A 20,201-nucleotide genomic window follows, 5' to 3' on the forward strand; every position below is an offset into this window, starting at 1 on the left:
TGTTTTAAATATCAATGGTAAGAATTGAATTGTTTAAGAAATAAATTGTATATCTCTTTGAATGATATTCAAATTAATAATAAGCTATAAATCACCAAATATTTTCATATCGATTGTCATTATTGACAAGCACCACATTTACGTTAAAGTAGGTAGTGCACCCATGGTTTCAAAATTCTGGATCTGCCTCTGCTCGGGTCTAAAAGTAAATTTAGAGAAAAGTTCAATATATTTTGGTGTAGTGAGAAGAGATGACAGAGAGAGAATTCAACATGAACTTGGGTTCTCTACTAGAGAACTGCCATTTAGATACCTTAGGGTTCCATTGTCGACCAAGAAACTTTCCTTACTACAATAGTAACCTCTTATAGAGAAGACAGTAGCAAAGATGTCATCATGGACAAGAAGAAATTATCCTATGCAGGAAGAAGAACTCAGTTGGTCCAAGTCTATTGGGCCCAAATGTTTGTACTACCTGCTAAAGTCTTAAAGATTATTGACGCCTACTATAGAAGTTACATATGGTCAGGCTGCAACACCATTACCAGGAAAGACTTGGTTTCCTCGGATAAAATATGTGCTCCAAAGAGTGTTGGAGGTCTTAACTTGACAAATTTACATCTTTGGAGTAAAGCTGCTATAGCAAAGACATGCTGGGATCTAGCACATAAATAGGATAAACTGTGGATCAAATGGATTCACAAAAATTATATCAAAGGCCAATCAATAAACTCTGTGGCTATTAGGGGTGTTCGTCGGTCGGTACGGTACGATATTTAAATATTTCGATTCGGTATTTTCAGTATTCGGTTTCCTAAAATACTATACCAATATCGTACCTAATTAAATTCGGTATGGTTCGATTTTTCTCCTTTCGGTTTATTCGGTTCGGTAACTTCGGTTTATTCGGTTTGAATACTAACTAGTGCATAGAATCATAGACGGTAATATTCTTAATTAAAGTACTCAAAAGTACAAAACTAAAAATGTTTGTTGACAAAAGTTTTGTCCAAAACCAATATATACCAACCTAGAGGGAGAAAACTTACAGAAATGTCTTGTTACTTGCTTAAAGTTAATTGATAAACTTAGAGAATAAAGGAAAGTAAATTTTTAGATTTCTTATACTTATGTTATAATTAATAAAATATGTATTGTGTAATATAATATATATTTCGGTACGATATCGGTATTTCGGTATTTTATTTTAAAATACCAAATACCATACCTAATACCAATTATTTTTAAAACTTAAACCAAATACCATACCGAATACCAAAATATCAAAACTAAATACCAAAATTTTTGATTTCGGTACGGCAATTCGGTATTTACCAAATTAGCACAACCCTAATGATTATACCTCAACATGCATGTTGGATGATCAGGAAGATTATGGAAGCAAGGTCTACTTTGGAGGAAGTGCAATGCAATTTTAAATCTGGAAAGAGCATCACAAGACAAATATACATACAACTGATCGGAAATGAAGATAGAGTGCCATGTAAATACATGATTTTCTCTAATTCCGCTCGGCCAAAAGCTACATTTACCCTGTGGCTGCAGCTACAAGGTAGACTTCTAATTGCTGACATATTAACCAAATGGGGATTAGAGATAAATACTCAATGTCTGATGTGCCAAAGTTCTGATGAAACTAATGAACACTTCTTCCTGGAATGTGAATACTCTAAAAGAGTATGGCATATACTACTTCAATGGGCTCAAGAGCGACCAATGAATACAGTGGGAGGGCAACAACACCAACAAGAGATTATTAGCAGATCAAAGGGGAAATCACCAGTTGCACAACATTTCAAGATGATGTACGCAGAGTATGTCTATAGCATTTGGATAGAAAGAAACATGAGAATCTTTGAGAAGGTGTATAGAGCTAGTGAGTCATTAACAAGAGATATTGCTTGTGTTTGTAGTGCGCGAGCTCCAGTTAGAATTAGACGGGATGTACTTATGTTTAGATTCTAGTAAATCTCTCTATGATCATGTAGAAGTGGACGAATTCTCGGATAGCTAACTGTGTTAGTTAGCTGCGGTTTGTACAGTATCTTTGGTGATAAATAAAAATATTTAGTTACCAAAAAAAAAAATTACTCTAATTACATCACTCATTATATGCCAAGTTTGTTAATGACTCATTAGTTCTAATATTAGGTATAGTTTTAAAAACTAGAATAATAACGCAGTTAGACTAAATGAAAAAAATAAAATAAACAAGAAATAAAATGTATGAACAATTACATGGAATCACAAGAAGTAAAGGTAGAGAAATAAAAGATAAATAATGTAAAAAAAATTAAAATTAAAAAAGAAATTAAAAGGTAAAAATAAAATAAAAAATAAAAAATGAAAATAATATAAACTTATAAAGAAAATAATTTAAAAAAATAAAATAAAATTACCACCAATTCTCATCTACCCTTGAGAACTGGAGAGTATAATTATATATCTTCAATTACACCCAAATTTAATTCATATGTGGCTCCTTAGGTTTTAGAAGAAAGATTTAATCGTTAAACATTCACACTATTGATTGTATCTTCATTAATATTGCCTGAATCAATTTGGCCTTTTATTCAAGGTTGTTGGATTGCGTGTTGCTGCCTATAGGGTTTTAAATTTGTATGTGGGTTTCGATCATCAAGTTTTGATTTTTCTACCAAAACTTACGCTGCACAGTTCTCGATCTTCGCGTTTCAGTTTCATTCCCTCCAGGATTAGGCATATAGGGAAAAATTATCTAGTTTTGTCTTTTAAATTTTTGTCGCGTAAGCGGATCCAAGATTTAAATCATGTGTGTTCAACTTTTAATGTTTTAGCATTAAACCCATTATATTTTTAAAGTTATGGGTTCATATCCACTATTTTTGCAATTTTAATAAACTTTTACGTATAAATTTTTACTCCGCATCGAAAGTTATAGAGTTGAACCCATCTTTGGAACACTACATCCGCCTCTGAGTCCAAACCCATGAGTGCTTTATTTCTGGTGTGAAGCTAAGTTGAACCAAAGAATTGACAACAACTTAGCTTTACCTCAGGAGAAACAAAAGACAATCAGTGCTTAGCTTATTTCAGGAGGGAAAGGCGTCATAGCATAGCTTGCAGTGTGTAGCATTACTGAGTTAGGTTGTGTTTTGTCAAAGGCTCGCCTTTAAACCGAAGCGAGGCCCAAAGCATGATGCATGCTTCCTTGTTTAGGCATCACACAGTGTCATTACTTCTACTTATCAATGAGCTTAACCAGAAGATCTTAATTTTTTTTAATTTCTTTGTCCATATATTTGTTATTTATAATATTAGTCTTAGCTATACATAATTTTGTATTTTTTCTTCAGCTTCTTCATTAAAGCCCAGGGGCGGATCCACTCCTTTACAATGGGGTGACATGACACCCGCTAAGATGATAAAAAATTTATATACCTATGTTGAAATTTTCTTAAATTAGGTTAAATATCTTATCCTACCACCCACAGCCGTAATTTAGACAAATGTGTCATGCCTGGTAGATCTTTTTGAAAGCTTTTCTCGTGTGTAAAATTCAAGTTGGAAATTATCTTGAACCTTGTCCGACTTTTCCTTTTCGTATGTTTTTATTTCTTTTTGTCCCAGTCATTTTCCTTTTCGACTACCTCCCAATTTTTTATTTATCGTTTCATTATTTTTTGTATTTGTTTTTATTTATTCTATTATATATATGTGGTCTCTAACAAGAACACTCAAAAAGAGACTCCAAAATTATAAAATTCTATAAAATAAACATTCCTCTTAATCTCAAATTTATGAGTTTTCTTTTTTCATATCCGAAAAAGTTTAGTCTTAATGGGAATTTTCGATTGAGATCAAATTTTTTTCATCTTTTTTTTATTATATCATTAAAAATTATGTTATTCTATGGTTATTAAGTATAATTTAAATCACTTTACTATTAAATTATGACAAAAATTTCATAAGCATTGCTTAAAAAATATGAGATTTATGATTTTGATTTTTGAGAACTTGTAGTTTATTTAATTCTATACCTGTAGGGTATAATTTATCTATTGAAGATATTTTAAAACAAATTCTTATTCTGATTGATGTAATTCCCTTATTGAAGATGTTATCTTACTTGTGTAAATTTATTTTTAATATACAAAAAAAATATGTAATTTCCTAGTGAAAATGTTGATTTTACTTGTGTTGAATAAAGGTATGGTTCATTATTTAAAATGCTAATTACGTCTATTTTTTAATATCTGAGATGTAATTTTTGTATTTCCAAATTAAAAATACCTATTAAGCTGCCCGAATAAACTCAAAAAACCGAATAAATATTCCTAACAAATTTCATATTAGTCATTACAAGATATATATTAAAAGAAATTATGGCACCCGCCACCTTTAAATCCTAGATCCGTCTTTGTTAAAGCCCACAGTTTTATTTGTGCTTAAACCCCTAACAGAGCTTAGCATTTTCTTGTGCTTTTCACTTTTGATACCACTGTATAGAATTGAAAATCCTTGCAAAAATCTCTTCATCAGAGCTAAAATGTAAAATCTTGTAAAAAGGCAAAACAATTACAGTAGAATACAGTCTTCTCCTATTTTTGGCGCAATGGTTAATATGACTCCATTAACATTATTGTTATTGGCAGAGGAATGTGTTTTTTTTTTTTTGCCTTTACCTTTCTTGCACTGATGTAGGACACCTAATATTTTGAAGCTCCTTATCATAATTAGTTTCTTGAAGGCTACTCCAATAGAATAACTTGGAACATACTCCACTCATTTATATAACTTATGCCTGTAAAAAGAAATCATATATCTCGTTAATTAAGAACATCTAGACTGGGCTTCTAATAATCCAGAGGCATGGCCGGCTGATTAGCATTATTGAACTATACTTCTTTCTATTATTCAATTTTCTCTTCTTTATTTTCTTTTAATCTTTTATTTCGAATTATTTAGTTCGTAGTCAAATATTTTTATGGTCGTGCTTCATGAGAAAAAAGAAGAAGAATTGCATCTGGCTTGGATGTCGACATAACTAATATATATATAATCTTTTGTTTGCTCTAACATTATCCATTAATTTATGCATACGACAATATGAATTCTGAAGGAGATCAATGCAATAATAATAGGTTGTTGGGTATGTCAATGAAGAGTTTGTTTTTTCATATTTAACAATTTTAATGTTGCCTTTTTTGTTGTTGTAATAACTGTGAAATATTACCGAACAAACAAAAGAATTACACCTAAAGAGCCCCATATTCCTCAACTGAATATCTTTGACTACAAACTTTGCTAATAAAGGAATCACATCTAAGAGCTCTCTTTGCCCCTTTAAACATGTATATACAGTCGAAATTGATTTCGGCCTTCGTACAACTGATCGAGATGGGATCATAATGAACCGAAGAAAGTCTTCATAAAATCGAGATGAATCCGAAGATGGCACAAATGAGCTTTAGATTTCAGGTACAGGTCAAATACCGAGCTCAAAGTCATTATCGAACTCGGGTCCGAATCGAACTATGATGAGATGTAATTGAATCGAGCTTAAAGGCCATAGGCCAACCAATACCGAGCCCAAGTCTTTAGCAGACCCCGAGTCAGCATCGACCTCAAACCCGCATCGAACTCTAAAGCTTGAAACCGACCAATATCGACCAATACCGAGTTCGATCAGGATCGAGCTCGTAGATAAGAGCCGTTGCAGCCGCACTAAGGGAGAGAATCTCGGCGGGAATTAGGAAAAAACTGATTTATCATGGGTTCCCTACTATGTATTTTTTATTATATCTAAAGTAGGATCTCCCCACTATAAAAGGGATGGCTATATTTATGTAAAGGACCAAGTTTTGTATACATTGTAACTAAGATATCATACACTCCTATATTGAAGAGTTATCGCTTTTTAGCTTCATAGATTGATTCATCTTGCCTAATCCATAAATCATCTTCTTTCCAACCTTGCTTGTTTTTCATTCTCTACAGTCAACACTCGATATTTTTATTTATTCTTACGATTTGTGTCAAGTTATACCATATACTCTTAGAATTACGTATAAATTCAACTATATCCATTTTTCGGGTAAACAGTTTGGTGCCCACCGTGGGCTAAGGATAATAGTGATTATTTGATACGAATATGCAAAAACACACCATTTTATGCTTATTTTCGGAAGTTCCTTTGATTCGGATTAGCAACGACGAACTCTCAAATTAAATAGCATTACCTATCGACAACGAAGTTGGCCTTCAAGGTAAGAACAACAACTTGATGCCCAGGGCCGGAATGTTGCTTGTCGATGCCGTTAGAGCTCGAGTCAAAGTGCCATTAGACGTTAATTCGCATGTGGCCATTGAGGCAAACCTACATTATGAACCTGAAAACAACATTCATAGTGGCACTCGATCTGCAGCTCGAGATACCCATAACGTGGAGGAAAACGGCATCAACTTGCGTATAATTATCAAAATGTTGCAAGCTCAACAGGCAGCAATAGCTCAGTTGCAGAGTCAAACCCAGATACCGAGCAGGCCGGAGCCCAGTCTACCCCGAGAAATCACCCACATAACGGAACCAGCTATAGTAAGGTCAAATGAGCAATAGTCGGGGACTAATTCTGAAATTGCTAAGATGTTCGAAGAACTGACCAAACGAATAGAATCAGGAGAAAGGAGGATCGAAGCAAACGACAAAAAGGTGAAAACATATAACTCTAGGGTTGATCAGATTCCGAGGGCACCACCGATATTGAAGGGCTTAGATTCCAAAACAAATCATACAAAAGCCTTTTCCCCCAAGCGCGGCTCCTAAACCGATCCCAAAGAAATTCCGCATGGCCGAGATTCCTAAATATAACGAAACTACCGACCCCAACGAACATGTCACCTCTTACACATATGCCATTAAAGGAAACGACCTAGAAGATGATGAAATCGAATCCGTATTACTGAAGAAATTCGGTGAAACCCTGTTAAAGGGAGCAATGATATGGTATCATAATTTACCATCTAATTCTATCGATTCTTTTGCTTTGCTTGAAGATTCCTTTGTAAAAGCGCATGCCGGGGCCATAAAGGTCGAGACCAGGAAGTGAGACCTGTTCAAGGTAAGACAAAAGGATAACGAGATACTAAGGGAGTTCGTATCTCATTTTCAAATGGTACGAATGGATTTGCCACCAGTCACAGACGATTGGGCTATTCAGGCTTTCACTCAAGGTTTGAACGAACGAAGTTCGACGGCTTCACGGCGGTTAAAGCATAACCCGATCGAGTATCCAGCTATTACTTGGGTCGATGTGCATAATCGATATCAATTCAAAATAAGAGTCGATGACGACCAGTTGGGTTCTAGATCCGTTATTAAAATGGCTGCCAACCGAGAACAGAGGTCGATCAAAGACCGATACCGTCCGTATGATGGAAATCCTACAAGCTCGGTGTGATAAACGGCTGAAACGATACTACTGCTAAGGTACGACACCCCCCTCCCCCGTTCAATTATATTTCAAAACTAACCCTTGCAGGTGTTCGACCAAAGACGAGGATTAATGAATTCGATCAGGAACAAAGATGGATTATTTAACACGAAGCCTTAGGTCTGAAAACACACGTTGCACTCTTTTTCCCTTAGACTGGTTTTATCCCAAAATGGGTTTTTCGGCAATGTTTTTTAATGAGGCAACTATTGATTGTGCTAACTTGGAACAATTCAACAGTATCCGATGCCTCCTTACAATCAACCTCGAATACTGGGGGGGCATACCATTGTCATTGAACATATCAACCGATGATTATCAAGTACGATGCAAAGAAAGTTACTTCATAACAACAGGATTCCGATAGGAAAAATTGTAAGAGCCAAATGGTTAAAACGAATCATGCTTGTGTAGATTGCTCGATCCCTGGTACAAAATATAAACACATGTATAACGACATGAAAAAAAACTTCTTTGCCCATATCCCATGTCTCACAACCCATCCTTTATTTCATGATCTATTACGCAAACAGGCTCAAGGGCCGATCATTACCCCACAAATCGGGGACTGCCACTCAACCATTAAGCCTACAGGCTACATTACTTCGAGTTCGAGCAAGCACTCACTCAACTATTAAGCCCACGGGCTACTCTTATTTTGAGTTCGAGAAATCACAATCTCAACCATAAAGCCTACGGGCTACATTACTTCGAGTTCGAATCACTCACTCGACTAATAAGCCTACAAGCTACATCACTTCGAGTTCGAATCACTCACTCGACTACTAAGCCTACGGACTACATTACTTCGATTTCGAATCACTCACTTGACTAATAAGCCTACGGGATACTGTTATTTTGAGTTCGAGAAATCACTCACTCAACCACTAAGCCTACGGGCTACATTACTTCGAGTTCGAATCACTCACTCGACTAATAAGCCTACTAGCTACATCACTTCGAGTTCGAGCAAGCACTCACTCGACCATTAAGTCTAGGGGCTACATTACTTCATGTTCAAATCAATCACTCAACTAATAAGCCTACGGGCCACATCACTTCGAGTTCGAATCACTCACTCGACTACTAAGACTACAGGCTACTCTTATTTTGAGTTCGAGAAATCACTCACTCAACCATTAATCCTACGAGCTATGTTACTTCGAGTTCGAGCAAGCACTCGCTCGACTACTAAGCCAGCGGGCTACTCTTATTTTGAGTTTGAGAAATCACTCACTCAACCATTAAGTCTATGGGCTACGTTACTTCGAGTTCGAGCAAGCACTCACTCGACTACTAAGCCTACGGGCTACTCTTATTTTGAGTACAAGAAATCACAGTCTCAACCATAAAGCCTACGAGCTACATTACTTCGAGTTTGAATCACTCACTCCACTAATAAGCCTATGAGCTACATCACTTCGAGTTTGAATCACTCACTCGACTACTATGCCTACAGACTACATTACTTCGATTTCGAATCACTCACTCGACTAATAAGCCTACGGGCTACTATTATTTTGAGTTCGAGAAATCACTCACTCAACCACTAAGCCTACGGGCTACATTACTTAGAGTTCGAATCACTCACTCGACTAATAAGCCTACGGGCTACATCACTCGAGTTCAAGCAAGCACTCACTCGACCATTAAGTCTACAGGCTACATTACTTGTTCGAATCACTCACTCGACTAATAAGCCTACGAGCTACATCACTTCGAGTTCGAATCACTCGCTCGACTACCAAGCCTACGAGCTACTCTTATTTTGAAATCGAGAAATCACTCACTCAACCATTAATCCTACGGGCTATGTTACTTCTAGTTCGAGAAAGCACTCACTCGACTACTAAGCCTGCGGGCTACTCTTATTTTGAGTTCGAGAAATCACTCACTCAACTATTAAGCCTATGGGCTACGTTACTTCGAGTTCGAGCAAGCACTTACTCGACTACTAAGCCTACGAGCTACTCTTATTTTGAGTTCAAGAAATCACAGTCTCAACCATAAAGCCTACGGGCTACATTACTTCGAGTTCGAATCACTCACTCGACTAATAAGCCTACGAGCTACATCACTTCGAGTTCGAATCACTCACTCGACTACTAAGCCTACGGACTATATTACTTTGATTTCGAATCACTCACTCGACTAATAAGCCTATGGGCTACTATTATTTTGTGTTCGAGAAACCACTCACTCAACCACTAAGCCTACGGGCTAAATTACTTCGTGTTCGAATCACTCACTCGACTAATAAGCCTACGGGCTACATCACTTCGAGTTCGAGCAAGCACTCACTCGACCATTAAGTCTATGGGCTACATTACTTCGAGTTCGAATCACTCACTCGACTAATAAGCCTACGGGCTACATCACTTCGAGTTCGAATCACTCGCTCGACTACTAAGCCTACGGGCTACTCTTATTTTGAGTTCGAGAAATCACTCACTCAACCACTAATCCTACGGGCTATGTTACTTCGAATTCGAGCAAGCACTCACTCGACTACTAAGCCTGCGGGATGTTTTTATTTTGAATTCGAGAAATCACTCACTCAACCATTAAGCCTACGGGCTATGTTACTTCACGTTCGAGCAAGCACTCACTCGACTACTAAGCCTACGGGCTACTCTTATTTTGAGTTCAATAAATCACTCACTCGACCATTAAGCCTACGGGCTACATTACTTCGAGTTCGAGCAAGCACTCACTCGACTACTAAGCCTATGGGCTACTCTTATTTTGAGTTCGAGCAATTACTCACTCGACCATTAAGCCTACAGGCTACATTACTTCGAGTTCGAATCACTCACTTGACTATTAAGCCTACGAGCTACATTACTTCGAATTCAAATCACTCACTCAACCATTAAGCCTACGGGCTACATTACTTTGAGTTCAAATCACTCACTCGACCTCTAGGCCTATGGGCTATATTACTTCGAGTTCGACTAATCACTCACTTGACTACTATGCCTATGGGCTACCTTATTTTGAGTTTGAGCAAGCACTCACTCGGTTACAAAGGCTACAAGGTTCAAATTCTATCAAATTACCTACAGCCTTATGAAAACCTTTATAAGGCATGAATGAAATAAAATCTTCACAAGGCAGAGAATAAAACAGAGGCAAGTCTGGAAAAGAAAAGATCTTTATATATACACAAGAATGTTTACAATGTCCGAACAGGACCCTACACAAAAAAATAAAACGAAAACTAAGGGCTAAGTTTCTTGGTTATCTACGAGGACAGTCTCTTCTCCATCGGGCTCCTCCCCGCTCTCGCACCCACTCTTGCTCTCATCATCGCCATCATCATCACCATCACCATCACCATTATTGGAAGACAAGGCTTCAACATCGACTTTGAGCTCTTTAGCCCTTTTTATCTCTTCAGAGAGATCGAAACCTCGAGCATGAATCTCCTCGAGAGTATCCCTCTGAGATCAGCATTTAGCAAGTTCAGCAACCCAATGTGCTTGAGTGTTGGCGGTCTCGGCTGCCTCTCTTATTTGTACCTGAGCAGCTTCAGCATCAGCCCGATAGACGGCCATGAATGCAATCGCATCGGCCTTTGCCTTTTCGGCATCAGATTTGGCCTTGGCAAGTTCGGAGGCCAACCGAGCCTCGAGTTCCTCTATTCTTCTTGCTTGAACCGAGCTTTTCTCCTTCATGCTTCGAAATTGGTTCTCGGCTGATGATAATTGGGCTCGAGAAGTTTCTTTTTCTGCGGCATGACGGTCCATGCCATCTTTCCATCCCAAGGCCTCCGCCCTTATCATATCGACCTCCTCACGAAGCTTCCCAATTACCTCAAGCTTCTGCTACAGCTGTGAGATCAAAATATTAGCCACCGTTCCAAAATCGAGCCCATGAGTTTTTAAGATTACCATTACCTGCTCGGTCAGTTCGATCTGGTCTTGTTGGTCTTTGGCCAATTCAGCTTGGAGGTCCTTGATTTCTTCTTCTCTTTGTCCGAAGAGGAGTCTAAGGGTGTTTCTCTCCTCTGTGACCCGTCGGAGGTCGTCCTCATACCGACGTAGCTCAGCTCGAGACCGAGAACACACTTCTCAATGAATGGCCGTGGCTTACGAAGAAAAAAAAGAAGTTATAAAAGAATAGCAAACACGAAAGTGGTATCAACGAATGGAGTTAGAGCTTACCCGATTTAGAGCTTGTTCCACTTCACATAAAAGGCCCGACACATCACTAGGGCCAGCAACATCCTCGACACCAGTAAACAAATCACAGAAGGGGTCCTCCCCTTCATGATATCGGTTTATCTCGAGGTCCCTCAAAGCTTGGGCTTCTCGAATCGCCCCTTCGGAAAAGGCAGGGAGAGTGGGTGAGTCTCCGATTAATATTGCCCCAAGCGACTCGCTTTAGGCGTTCTCCTCAGTTCAGAAAGCTTCATGACCGACCCCTTCTGATATAACCAATGTTTGTTTATTTCGGTGGAAAACACCCTCGATCTCTAATGATTTAAGGACTCTGCCCGAACCTTCCTCCGATATCTCCTCAGTCCGAGGCGGAGCTTTATAAATCACTATCGATTCAGCTGCCTTTGGGGCATCAATGGTTTTTTGCATTCAGGCCACCAGCACGAACCCATCATTTTCTTCTTCTTCGTCGTCTTCATCCCTTAGATGCAGAACTGATTCTATGGTCAAAGGGATGGTATTCTTCCTTGGTTTAGGAGCCATCTTCGTTTTCGATTTTGGATCTTCAGAAGCGGAGGCCCTTTTTTGCTTATTATCCTTCACCGATTTTGGGATAGAGGCTGAAGCCTCTTCCTCAATGGACGGGGACCTCAAAACCGCATCTTTGCCCACACCTACGTACAGAAAAATTGATTTAAGTATATGGAAAGCATCTCTTTCGAACTACCAAAGATACGAGAAAGAGGCTTACTATGATTTTTGGCCTCCCATCGGCCCTTTGACAAATCACGCCATGAGCGCTCAATATATGTGGAGGTCCAAGCTAGATCCCGTACCTAAATCTTAAGGTCGAGAACCGCACCAGGCATCCAAGGAACCGCTACATCACAGAAAGTGGATATCGGTGAAAAGAAATAAAGGGGAAAAATAGTAAGAGATAACAGCAGAACTACACTTATGCTTCATGTTCCACTCCTCGGGAAAGGGAATCTTTTCAGTCGGAATCAGGTCTGAAGTCTTCACTCAAACGAACCTGCCCATCCAGCCTCGATCCCTGTCCTCGTCTATGTCACGACCCAAAATCCAACTAGTCGTGATGACATCTAACCCAACCAACTAGGTAAGCCAACTTTCAGTTATCCAATTTCAATAACAATTACTAAAGCAATTTAAGCGAATAAAGATCTTAATCTTATACATCCCCCAAGAACTGGTAGTACAAATCATGAGCTTCTAAGAATAGAGTATACAAAGCAAAAATGAAATAAATACATAGTCTGTTTGAATAATACATAAACAGATCTTTTATAAATCTAAGGCTACCCTGAACAAGAGGCAGCTACAACAGGAATGCAAGTACATCTTCAAATCCCGCAACCATCGAGTATAGCAACAACAACAACCAGCATCTGCACGCAATGTGCAGAAGTGTAGTATTAGTACAACCGACCCCATGTACTGAGTAAGTAACAAACCTAGCCGTAGGTTGAAAGTAGTGACGAGCTTGTACCAAGGTCAGAGTCCAGCTTCCATAACCAACAATAGTTCATAACAATATTAAACAAGCAATACCAGAAGTAACCCAAAGAATAAATGCTCAGCTAAATCATGACTTCTAAAAATAGTTCTGCCTTTCAAGTACATCAACGAAAACCCAAATCGTTTACCGAAGTTACCAAAAATATGAATAAGTTTGAAAACAGTAATTTTTCCAAAATCCTTTCAATAATAAATAAAATATCTCATTTTCTTTCCTGATAAACAGTGTAAAACAAATGCATCACTATGCCTATCTATCAACATGTGTGAGAAATCATGAATAATATGATACCGTACAGCATGAGAAAAACACATCTCTATACATATATATCATGTGTGCATGTCAATGCAATGTATCTCAGAGATTGTACTCATGTACTCACACTCTCAGAGTACTCAATCTCACTGTCTCGCTTTCTCTCTCACTATGCTCAGCACACTCAATCACTCAGCGCTATACAATACCTACTGCGGCGTGCAGCCCGATCCCTGTTTATAGTCGACTGCACTCACTGGGTGTATGTATAGACTCATGAGGGGATCCTACAGCCCAAGCGCTATATTGCTGCGACGTGCAGCCCGACCCAACAATGCTGCGGCGTGCAACCCGATCCATATATTACTGCGGCGTGCAGCCCGATCCAATATCATGGCCCGAAGGCTTGTTGCGGTATGCAACCCGATCTAACATTTACTGCGGCGCGCAGCCTGATCCATCATATCTCACAATTAGGCCCTCGGCCTCACTTAGTCATTAATCTCTCCAGTCTCTCTCTCATGGGCTCACAATGTCATGAAAATATAAAATAGCCCAAAAATGATGATATGATGTATCAATAAATAACAACAGAGACTGAGATATGATACGTAATTACATGAGTCTGACTGAGTATAATTTTTCAATTTAAAACAATTAATTCACAACGATACGACCTCTATGGATCCCAATAATACTTGCACATAGCCTTAACATGATTTTTAATATGATTTTCAGCTTAAATTCTTCAACTCATAAAACCACATGAAAAATGCCAAGACCATTTAACTACAAAATTCCATAGAAACAATTATGTCACAATTTCTATAATGCACACCCACACGCCTGTTACCTAGCATGTGTGTCACCTCCCAACAATTCACATAATACATATATTCAGGGTTCATACCCTCATCTCCAAGATAAGAAGAGTTATTTACCTCAACCGCGTAGAACTCCTACTCCGAAATGCCCTTTCTTCTCGAACCGGCCTCCAAATTCTCCAAATCTATTCACAATCAGTACAATGCCATCAATTTATGCTAAAGGAATGAATTCCACAAGAAAAACTACCAATTTAGACCAAAAACCCGAAATTGGCTCAAACCCGACCCACGGACCCACGACTCAGAATCGGGTAAAAGTCACAAATTACGAACACCCATTCACTCATGAGTCCAACCATACTAGTTTTACTCAAATCCGACTTCGAATCGACATTCAAATCCCCAAAATTTCATTTTATGAAGTTTCTATAATTTTTCACAAATTTTCACCTCAAAGTACTAATCAAATGATGAAATCAGTGATATATTCATGTATATTAGCCGAATCCGAGTTAGAATCACTTAACCCGATGAATTTCTTGAAAATCTTTCAAAACATCGCCAAAACCCGAGATCTCTAGGTCAAAGTATGAAAATAAAACCATGAATCTCGTATTTATGGTGCACCCCTCGGATTCCAATTTCGCTCACCGCGAAAAATAACCACCCTCGCGCCCCTCACTCCGCAGAATTCCCACCACGGTCGCGAAAGGCCTCTAGCCCCTGGGGTCACGTCCCTAATCCGCTATCCGCGCCAGCCCCCCCACTGACCGCGGAATTTCCACCGCCCCCGATATCAAATTTTCCACTGCCGACCGAAATCGCCGAATTTCCAACTTTCGCCAATTCAAGCCTAATTCTACTATGGACCTCCAAATCACATTCTGGACACACTCCTAAGTCCAAAATCACCTAACGAAGCTAATGGAACCATCCGAATTAAATTCTAAGATCATTTACACATAGGTCAACATCCGGTTGTTGTTTCCAACTTAAGCTTCTACTTTAGAGACTAAGGGTCTCATTCCACTCCCAAACCACTTCGGACCCGAACCAACCAACCCGATACAACACATAAAGAAGTAGAAAATGGGGGAAACGAGGTTGTAACACTCAAAATGACCGGTCGGGTCGTTACAGTCTATGCTCGAGAACAGAACCTTGGTAGCTCGGCGCTGAAGTTTTATTAACCTACCTCAAAAGAGGCGAGGGCAGTACAATCGAATGAGATGGTCGAGGGTGAAAGGCATCCCCTCGATTTTGTTCACGAAGAAACGGATCAAAATAACGATCCGCTAAAAAGAAGGATGGATCTGGCCTAGGGTTATTTGGTATTGACGGCAGAAATCAATGATAACAGGGTCGAGAGGAACTAACGTGAAAGGGTAAGTATACACACTTAAAAACCCTTTCACGTAAGTGGTGATATCTTCTTCAGGAGACGGGATTACTATTTATTTGTTCTCCCAATTGCAATCTTTCTTTAGCTATTTGAGGTGCCCCTCGGTTATCGAACACATATACTTCGTTACTGGCTCACATCGTCCGGGAACCGACGAGCCTTTGTCGACCTTAAATTCAGAGGTAAGAACACACGCCCCAGGAACGCACTCCCCAGGCCCGGCTCCACCGGTGTTTTTGTAATAACCCGGCCGGTCGTTTTGAGATTTAGAGCCCCGAACCCCTATTAACTTCTTTCCCCATATCTATTTCTGCTATTATGACTTGCTGGGATGATTGGTTTTGAGTTTCGGAGTGTTTTGGGACACTTAGTCCCTAAATGAGAGCTTAAGTCTTAGAATTCAGACCGTAGTCGGAACTGTGTGAAGACGGATCCGGAATGGAATTCTGTCAACTCCGTTAGCTCCGTTAAGTGATTTTGAGCTTAGGAGCGCATCCGGAATGTGTTTGGGAGGTCTGTAGTAGATTTAGGCTTGAATTGGCGAAAGTTAGATTTTCGGCGATTTTGGCTAATAGTGGAAATTTTGATATCGAGCTCGGAATGGATTTTCGAAAGTGGCTGTAGGTTTGTAGTGTCATTTGTGACCTGTATGTAAAATTTGAGGTAATTCAGACTAGATTTGGCATAGTTCGGAATCGTTTGTAGAATTTGGAAAATTCTAAGTTCTTAGGCTTGAATCCGTGCTTAATTCATGATTTTTGGTGTTGTTCGATGTCGTTTGAAGGCTTGACTAAGTTCGTATGATATTATAGAATTGGTTAGTAGGTTTGGTTGAGGTCCCGGGGCCTCGGGTGTGTTTCGGATGCTTAACGGAATTAAATTGGACTTAGGAAAAATCTTGTGCTTTTGCTGGTTCTACTGTAATCGCACATGCGCAAGGCTGCCCGCAGGTGCGAGGCCGCAGGTGCGAGCAAATTTGCGCAGAAGCAGGAAAATGGAGGAGTGCCAGGGGTCATAGGTGCGAGGTGTTTTCCGCATCTGCGATGCCTGCAGATGCGTTAGGAGTCTTCGCAGGTGCGCAAGGTCCGCAGAAGCGGAAGGGAATTCCGCAGGCGCGCACGCGCAGATGCGGCCCTTTCATCGCAGATGCGTACAATTTCCGCACAAGTGCACCCGTAGATGCGAGCCCAGGCTCCACAGGTGTGAAAATACCTGGGCAGTGCTTATAACCGAAGGGCTTTGTGATTTTTGTCATTTTTGGACTTTGCAACTCGGTTTAGGGCGATATTTGAGAGCATTTTCGAGAGATTTCTTGAGGTAAGTCCCTTGTGCTTATTTTTGATCAATAATCTTGCTTCCCCATGTATTTTCCCACCTAGTTAGTGTGTATTTAAGGTGGAAATTGGGAATTGGAGGCTAGGGATTTGGAAGTTTGATTTGTGGATTTGGAGGACCATTTGGTGTCGGATTTTAGTAATTTTGATATGGTTAGACTCGTGAGTGAACGGGCATCACGGGCGAATTTTGAGTTAATTTCAGAATTTTCGTTAAAATATTGATTTTGTTAATTAGATGAGTCTATTATTGTTGTAATTATGATACGTAATTGCTTTTGGCTAGATTTGGGCCATTCAGAGCCGGATATTCGTGTAAAGGGCATTCTTACGGATTGATTGAGCTTGACTCGAGGTAAGTGGCTTGCCTAACTTTGTGTGGGGGAAATCCCCTTACGATTTGGAACTATTGTGTTATGTGAGCGCCGTGTACGTGAGGTGACGAGTACGTACACGGGGTAGTTGTGGTAAAACCCAATTTTCTTACAGAGCAACAATATGTTTTCCTGTTATTTTGAGTTATACCATTTTAATGAGTACTAATTTATTTTCATTCTTAATTGAGTTATTCCAATATGTGTAGCTATCATGTTTAGTCTAATACTACATGTCTACTGTCTTAATTGTTTATGTGAATTATGTGCAGCATCCTTAGTGATTTTCCTGCTTCTTCCCTGACTGGTATATAGTCTAAAGTTGTAAGAATTTCGTGATGTAGTTGTATTTCTATCATTCGCGCTGCATATTTACTTTGGGACTACGGAACGGTATTTTCGGAGATCCCCATGTACTGCATATTTACTTTGGAACTACGGAACGGTATTCCGGGAGATCCCCCTGTACTGCATATTTACTTTGGGACTACGGAACGGTATTTCGGGAGATCCCCCTGTACTCCACATTTACTTTGGGACTACAGAACGGTATTCCGGGAGATCCCCATGCTCATTTACGTTTGGGACTATGAGAGGGTATCTCGGGAGATCCCCTGTTGTGTTTCTGTGTACTGAGTTGTTACCTTCTATGATTTCATTGTTGTTAAATTTCAACCTTTATTTTATTGTGGTATTACACTCTATATTATTTTATTATATATTTACCAGTAGGGCCCTGACCCGACCTTGTCACTACTCGACCGAGGTTATGCTTGGCACTTACTGGGTACCGATTGCGGTGTACTCATGCTACTCTCTACATATATTTTTCGTGTGCAAATCCAGGTGCACCTTATCAGCCGCACTATCAGTGATCCGGGACAGTTTTGGAGATTTCAAGGTATATCTGCCGCGTCCGCAGACCTCGGAGTCCCCTTCTACTCTTTCCTATGTCCATTATCTTATGTATTTTTCCTTGTTAGACTTTGATGTATAGAGACACTAGATCTTTCCTTCTGTAGTTTGTGATTCACAATGTTCCGGATTTTGGGATTTGTTGTGTATTTTTGAATAGTTGGTTAAATTTATATTCTTATTTCATTATTTCGCAAAATATTAAGCTTACCTAGTTGTAGAGACTAGGTGCCGTCACGACGTCACACGAAGGAGAAATTGGGTCGTGACAGTTTTGTCGACGGCGGGCTGTGAAGAAGAAGTTTTTTCTTTCTGGGGAATGGTTTTTGATGTTTTCGCCATTTTTTGGATTTAAAGATCGAAAATAGAAGGAGGTAACAAAGATTTGAGGTTTTTGAAGAGAGATTTTGCAGTGAAAAATCAGATATTTACAGATAAATTCAGAAGATGCAAGAAAGAACTTTATAAAATTTGGAGATTGGAGACGCAAAAGTGGTGAATGGTAAAGAAAGGGGCTATTTATAGACTAAGCAACGTCCGTTCAGTATCAACAGTGGCTGACCATCGTTTGACACGCATTAAATGCCTTGAAAAACTAAACTGATGGGACAGCTATCACGTGCGTCATGATCGAGCTTGATGCAAACGTCAGCGCATATCCAATCGAGCCGTTGGGAAATCATATCGTTTCTCGCCACGTCCTTCCCGAGAAATGAGGGGACTATCTGTATACGGTCGAAACTAATTCCGTCCTTCGTATGACTGATCGAGATGGGATCATAATGGACCTAAGAAAGTCTTCATAAAATCGAGATGGATCCGAAGATGGCACAAACGAGCTTCAAATTTCAGGTACAGGTCAAATACCGAGCTCGAAGTCATTATCGAGCACGGGTCCGAATCGAACTATGATGAGATATGATTGAATCGAGCTTAAAGGCCATAGGCCAACCAATACCGAGCCCAAGTCAAATTCGCATCGAACTCTAAAGCTTGAAACCGACCAATATCAACCAATACCGAGTCCGATCAGGATCGAGTTCTTAGGCAAGAGTCATTGCAACCGCACTAAGGGAGAGAATCTCGGCGGGAATTAGGAAAAAACTGATTTATCATGGGTTCCCCACTATGTATTTTTTATTATATCTAAAGTAGGATCTCCCCACTATAAAAGGGATGTCTATATTTCTGTAAAGGACCAAGTTTTGCATACATTGTAGCTGAGATATCATACACTCCTATATTGAAGAGTTATCCCTTTTTAGCTTCATAGATTGATTCATCTTGCCTAATCCATAAATCATCTTCTTGTCAACCTTGTTTATTTTTCATTCTCTATAGTCAACACTCAATATTTCTATTTATTCTTATAATTTGTGTCAAGTTATACCACATACCCTTAGAACTGCGTACAAATTCAACTCTATCCGTTTTTCAGGTAAACAAAACAGTTCCACACTCCCACTCTCTCGCTAATCTGTAACTGTATTTGCTGTAAAACAAACTCTTTCTCTACAGTATAACTTCTAAACAATTTCCAGCTTCTTGTTGACAATGTGTGGTATATCAGTGGCCCCAAGAGCAGTAGCCATTACTTCCTTCTTGAACTTTTCCGATGCTTGCCTTAAATTGTCTTAAGCTATGATTTATGTCTCTATGCATGAGTGTCTGCCCCAACCAACTAGTGATTCCTCCCTATGCTGCGCGGACTCTCCAAAATGTAGCCGCACCCGTGTCGGATCCTTCAAAAATGCACTACTTTTGGAGGATCCGATAAGTATCCGGCCACATTTTCGGAGAGTGCGAGCAACATAGATTCTTCCACTAACTGCAGTGGTCCATCCACACTCACCAAACAGGTGTTGTGTGGTCTCAGGTATATCATCATCACATAGACA

The 20,201-nt window shown here is 39.4% G+C and overlaps 1 protein-coding gene across 1 annotated transcript; it reads left to right on the forward strand.

Moving 5' to 3' along the window:
- The first annotated feature begins 1,395 nt into the window (after nucleotides 1–1,395).
- LOC138893174 (uncharacterized) lies at nucleotides 1,396–1,986 on the forward strand. The gene has a single exon (XM_070176949.1). It carries the CDS (start codon nucleotides 1,396–1,398, stop codon nucleotides 1,984–1,986), a length of 591 nt encoding a protein of 196 aa, XP_070033050.1.
- The last annotated feature ends 18,215 nt before the right edge of the window (nucleotides 1,987–20,201 follow it).

This window comes from Nicotiana tomentosiformis, chromosome 5 (assembly GCF_000390325.3).
Source record: "Nicotiana tomentosiformis chromosome 5, ASM39032v3, whole genome shotgun sequence".
Classification (NCBI taxonomy): domain Eukaryota; kingdom Viridiplantae; phylum Streptophyta; class Magnoliopsida; order Solanales; family Solanaceae; genus Nicotiana; species Nicotiana tomentosiformis.

Coding starts and splice junctions, on each gene's coding strand:
- LOC138893174 (XM_070176949.1), top strand. CDS start 1,396: ATGGAAGCAAGGTCTACTTTGGAGGAAGTGCAATGCAATTTTAAATCT.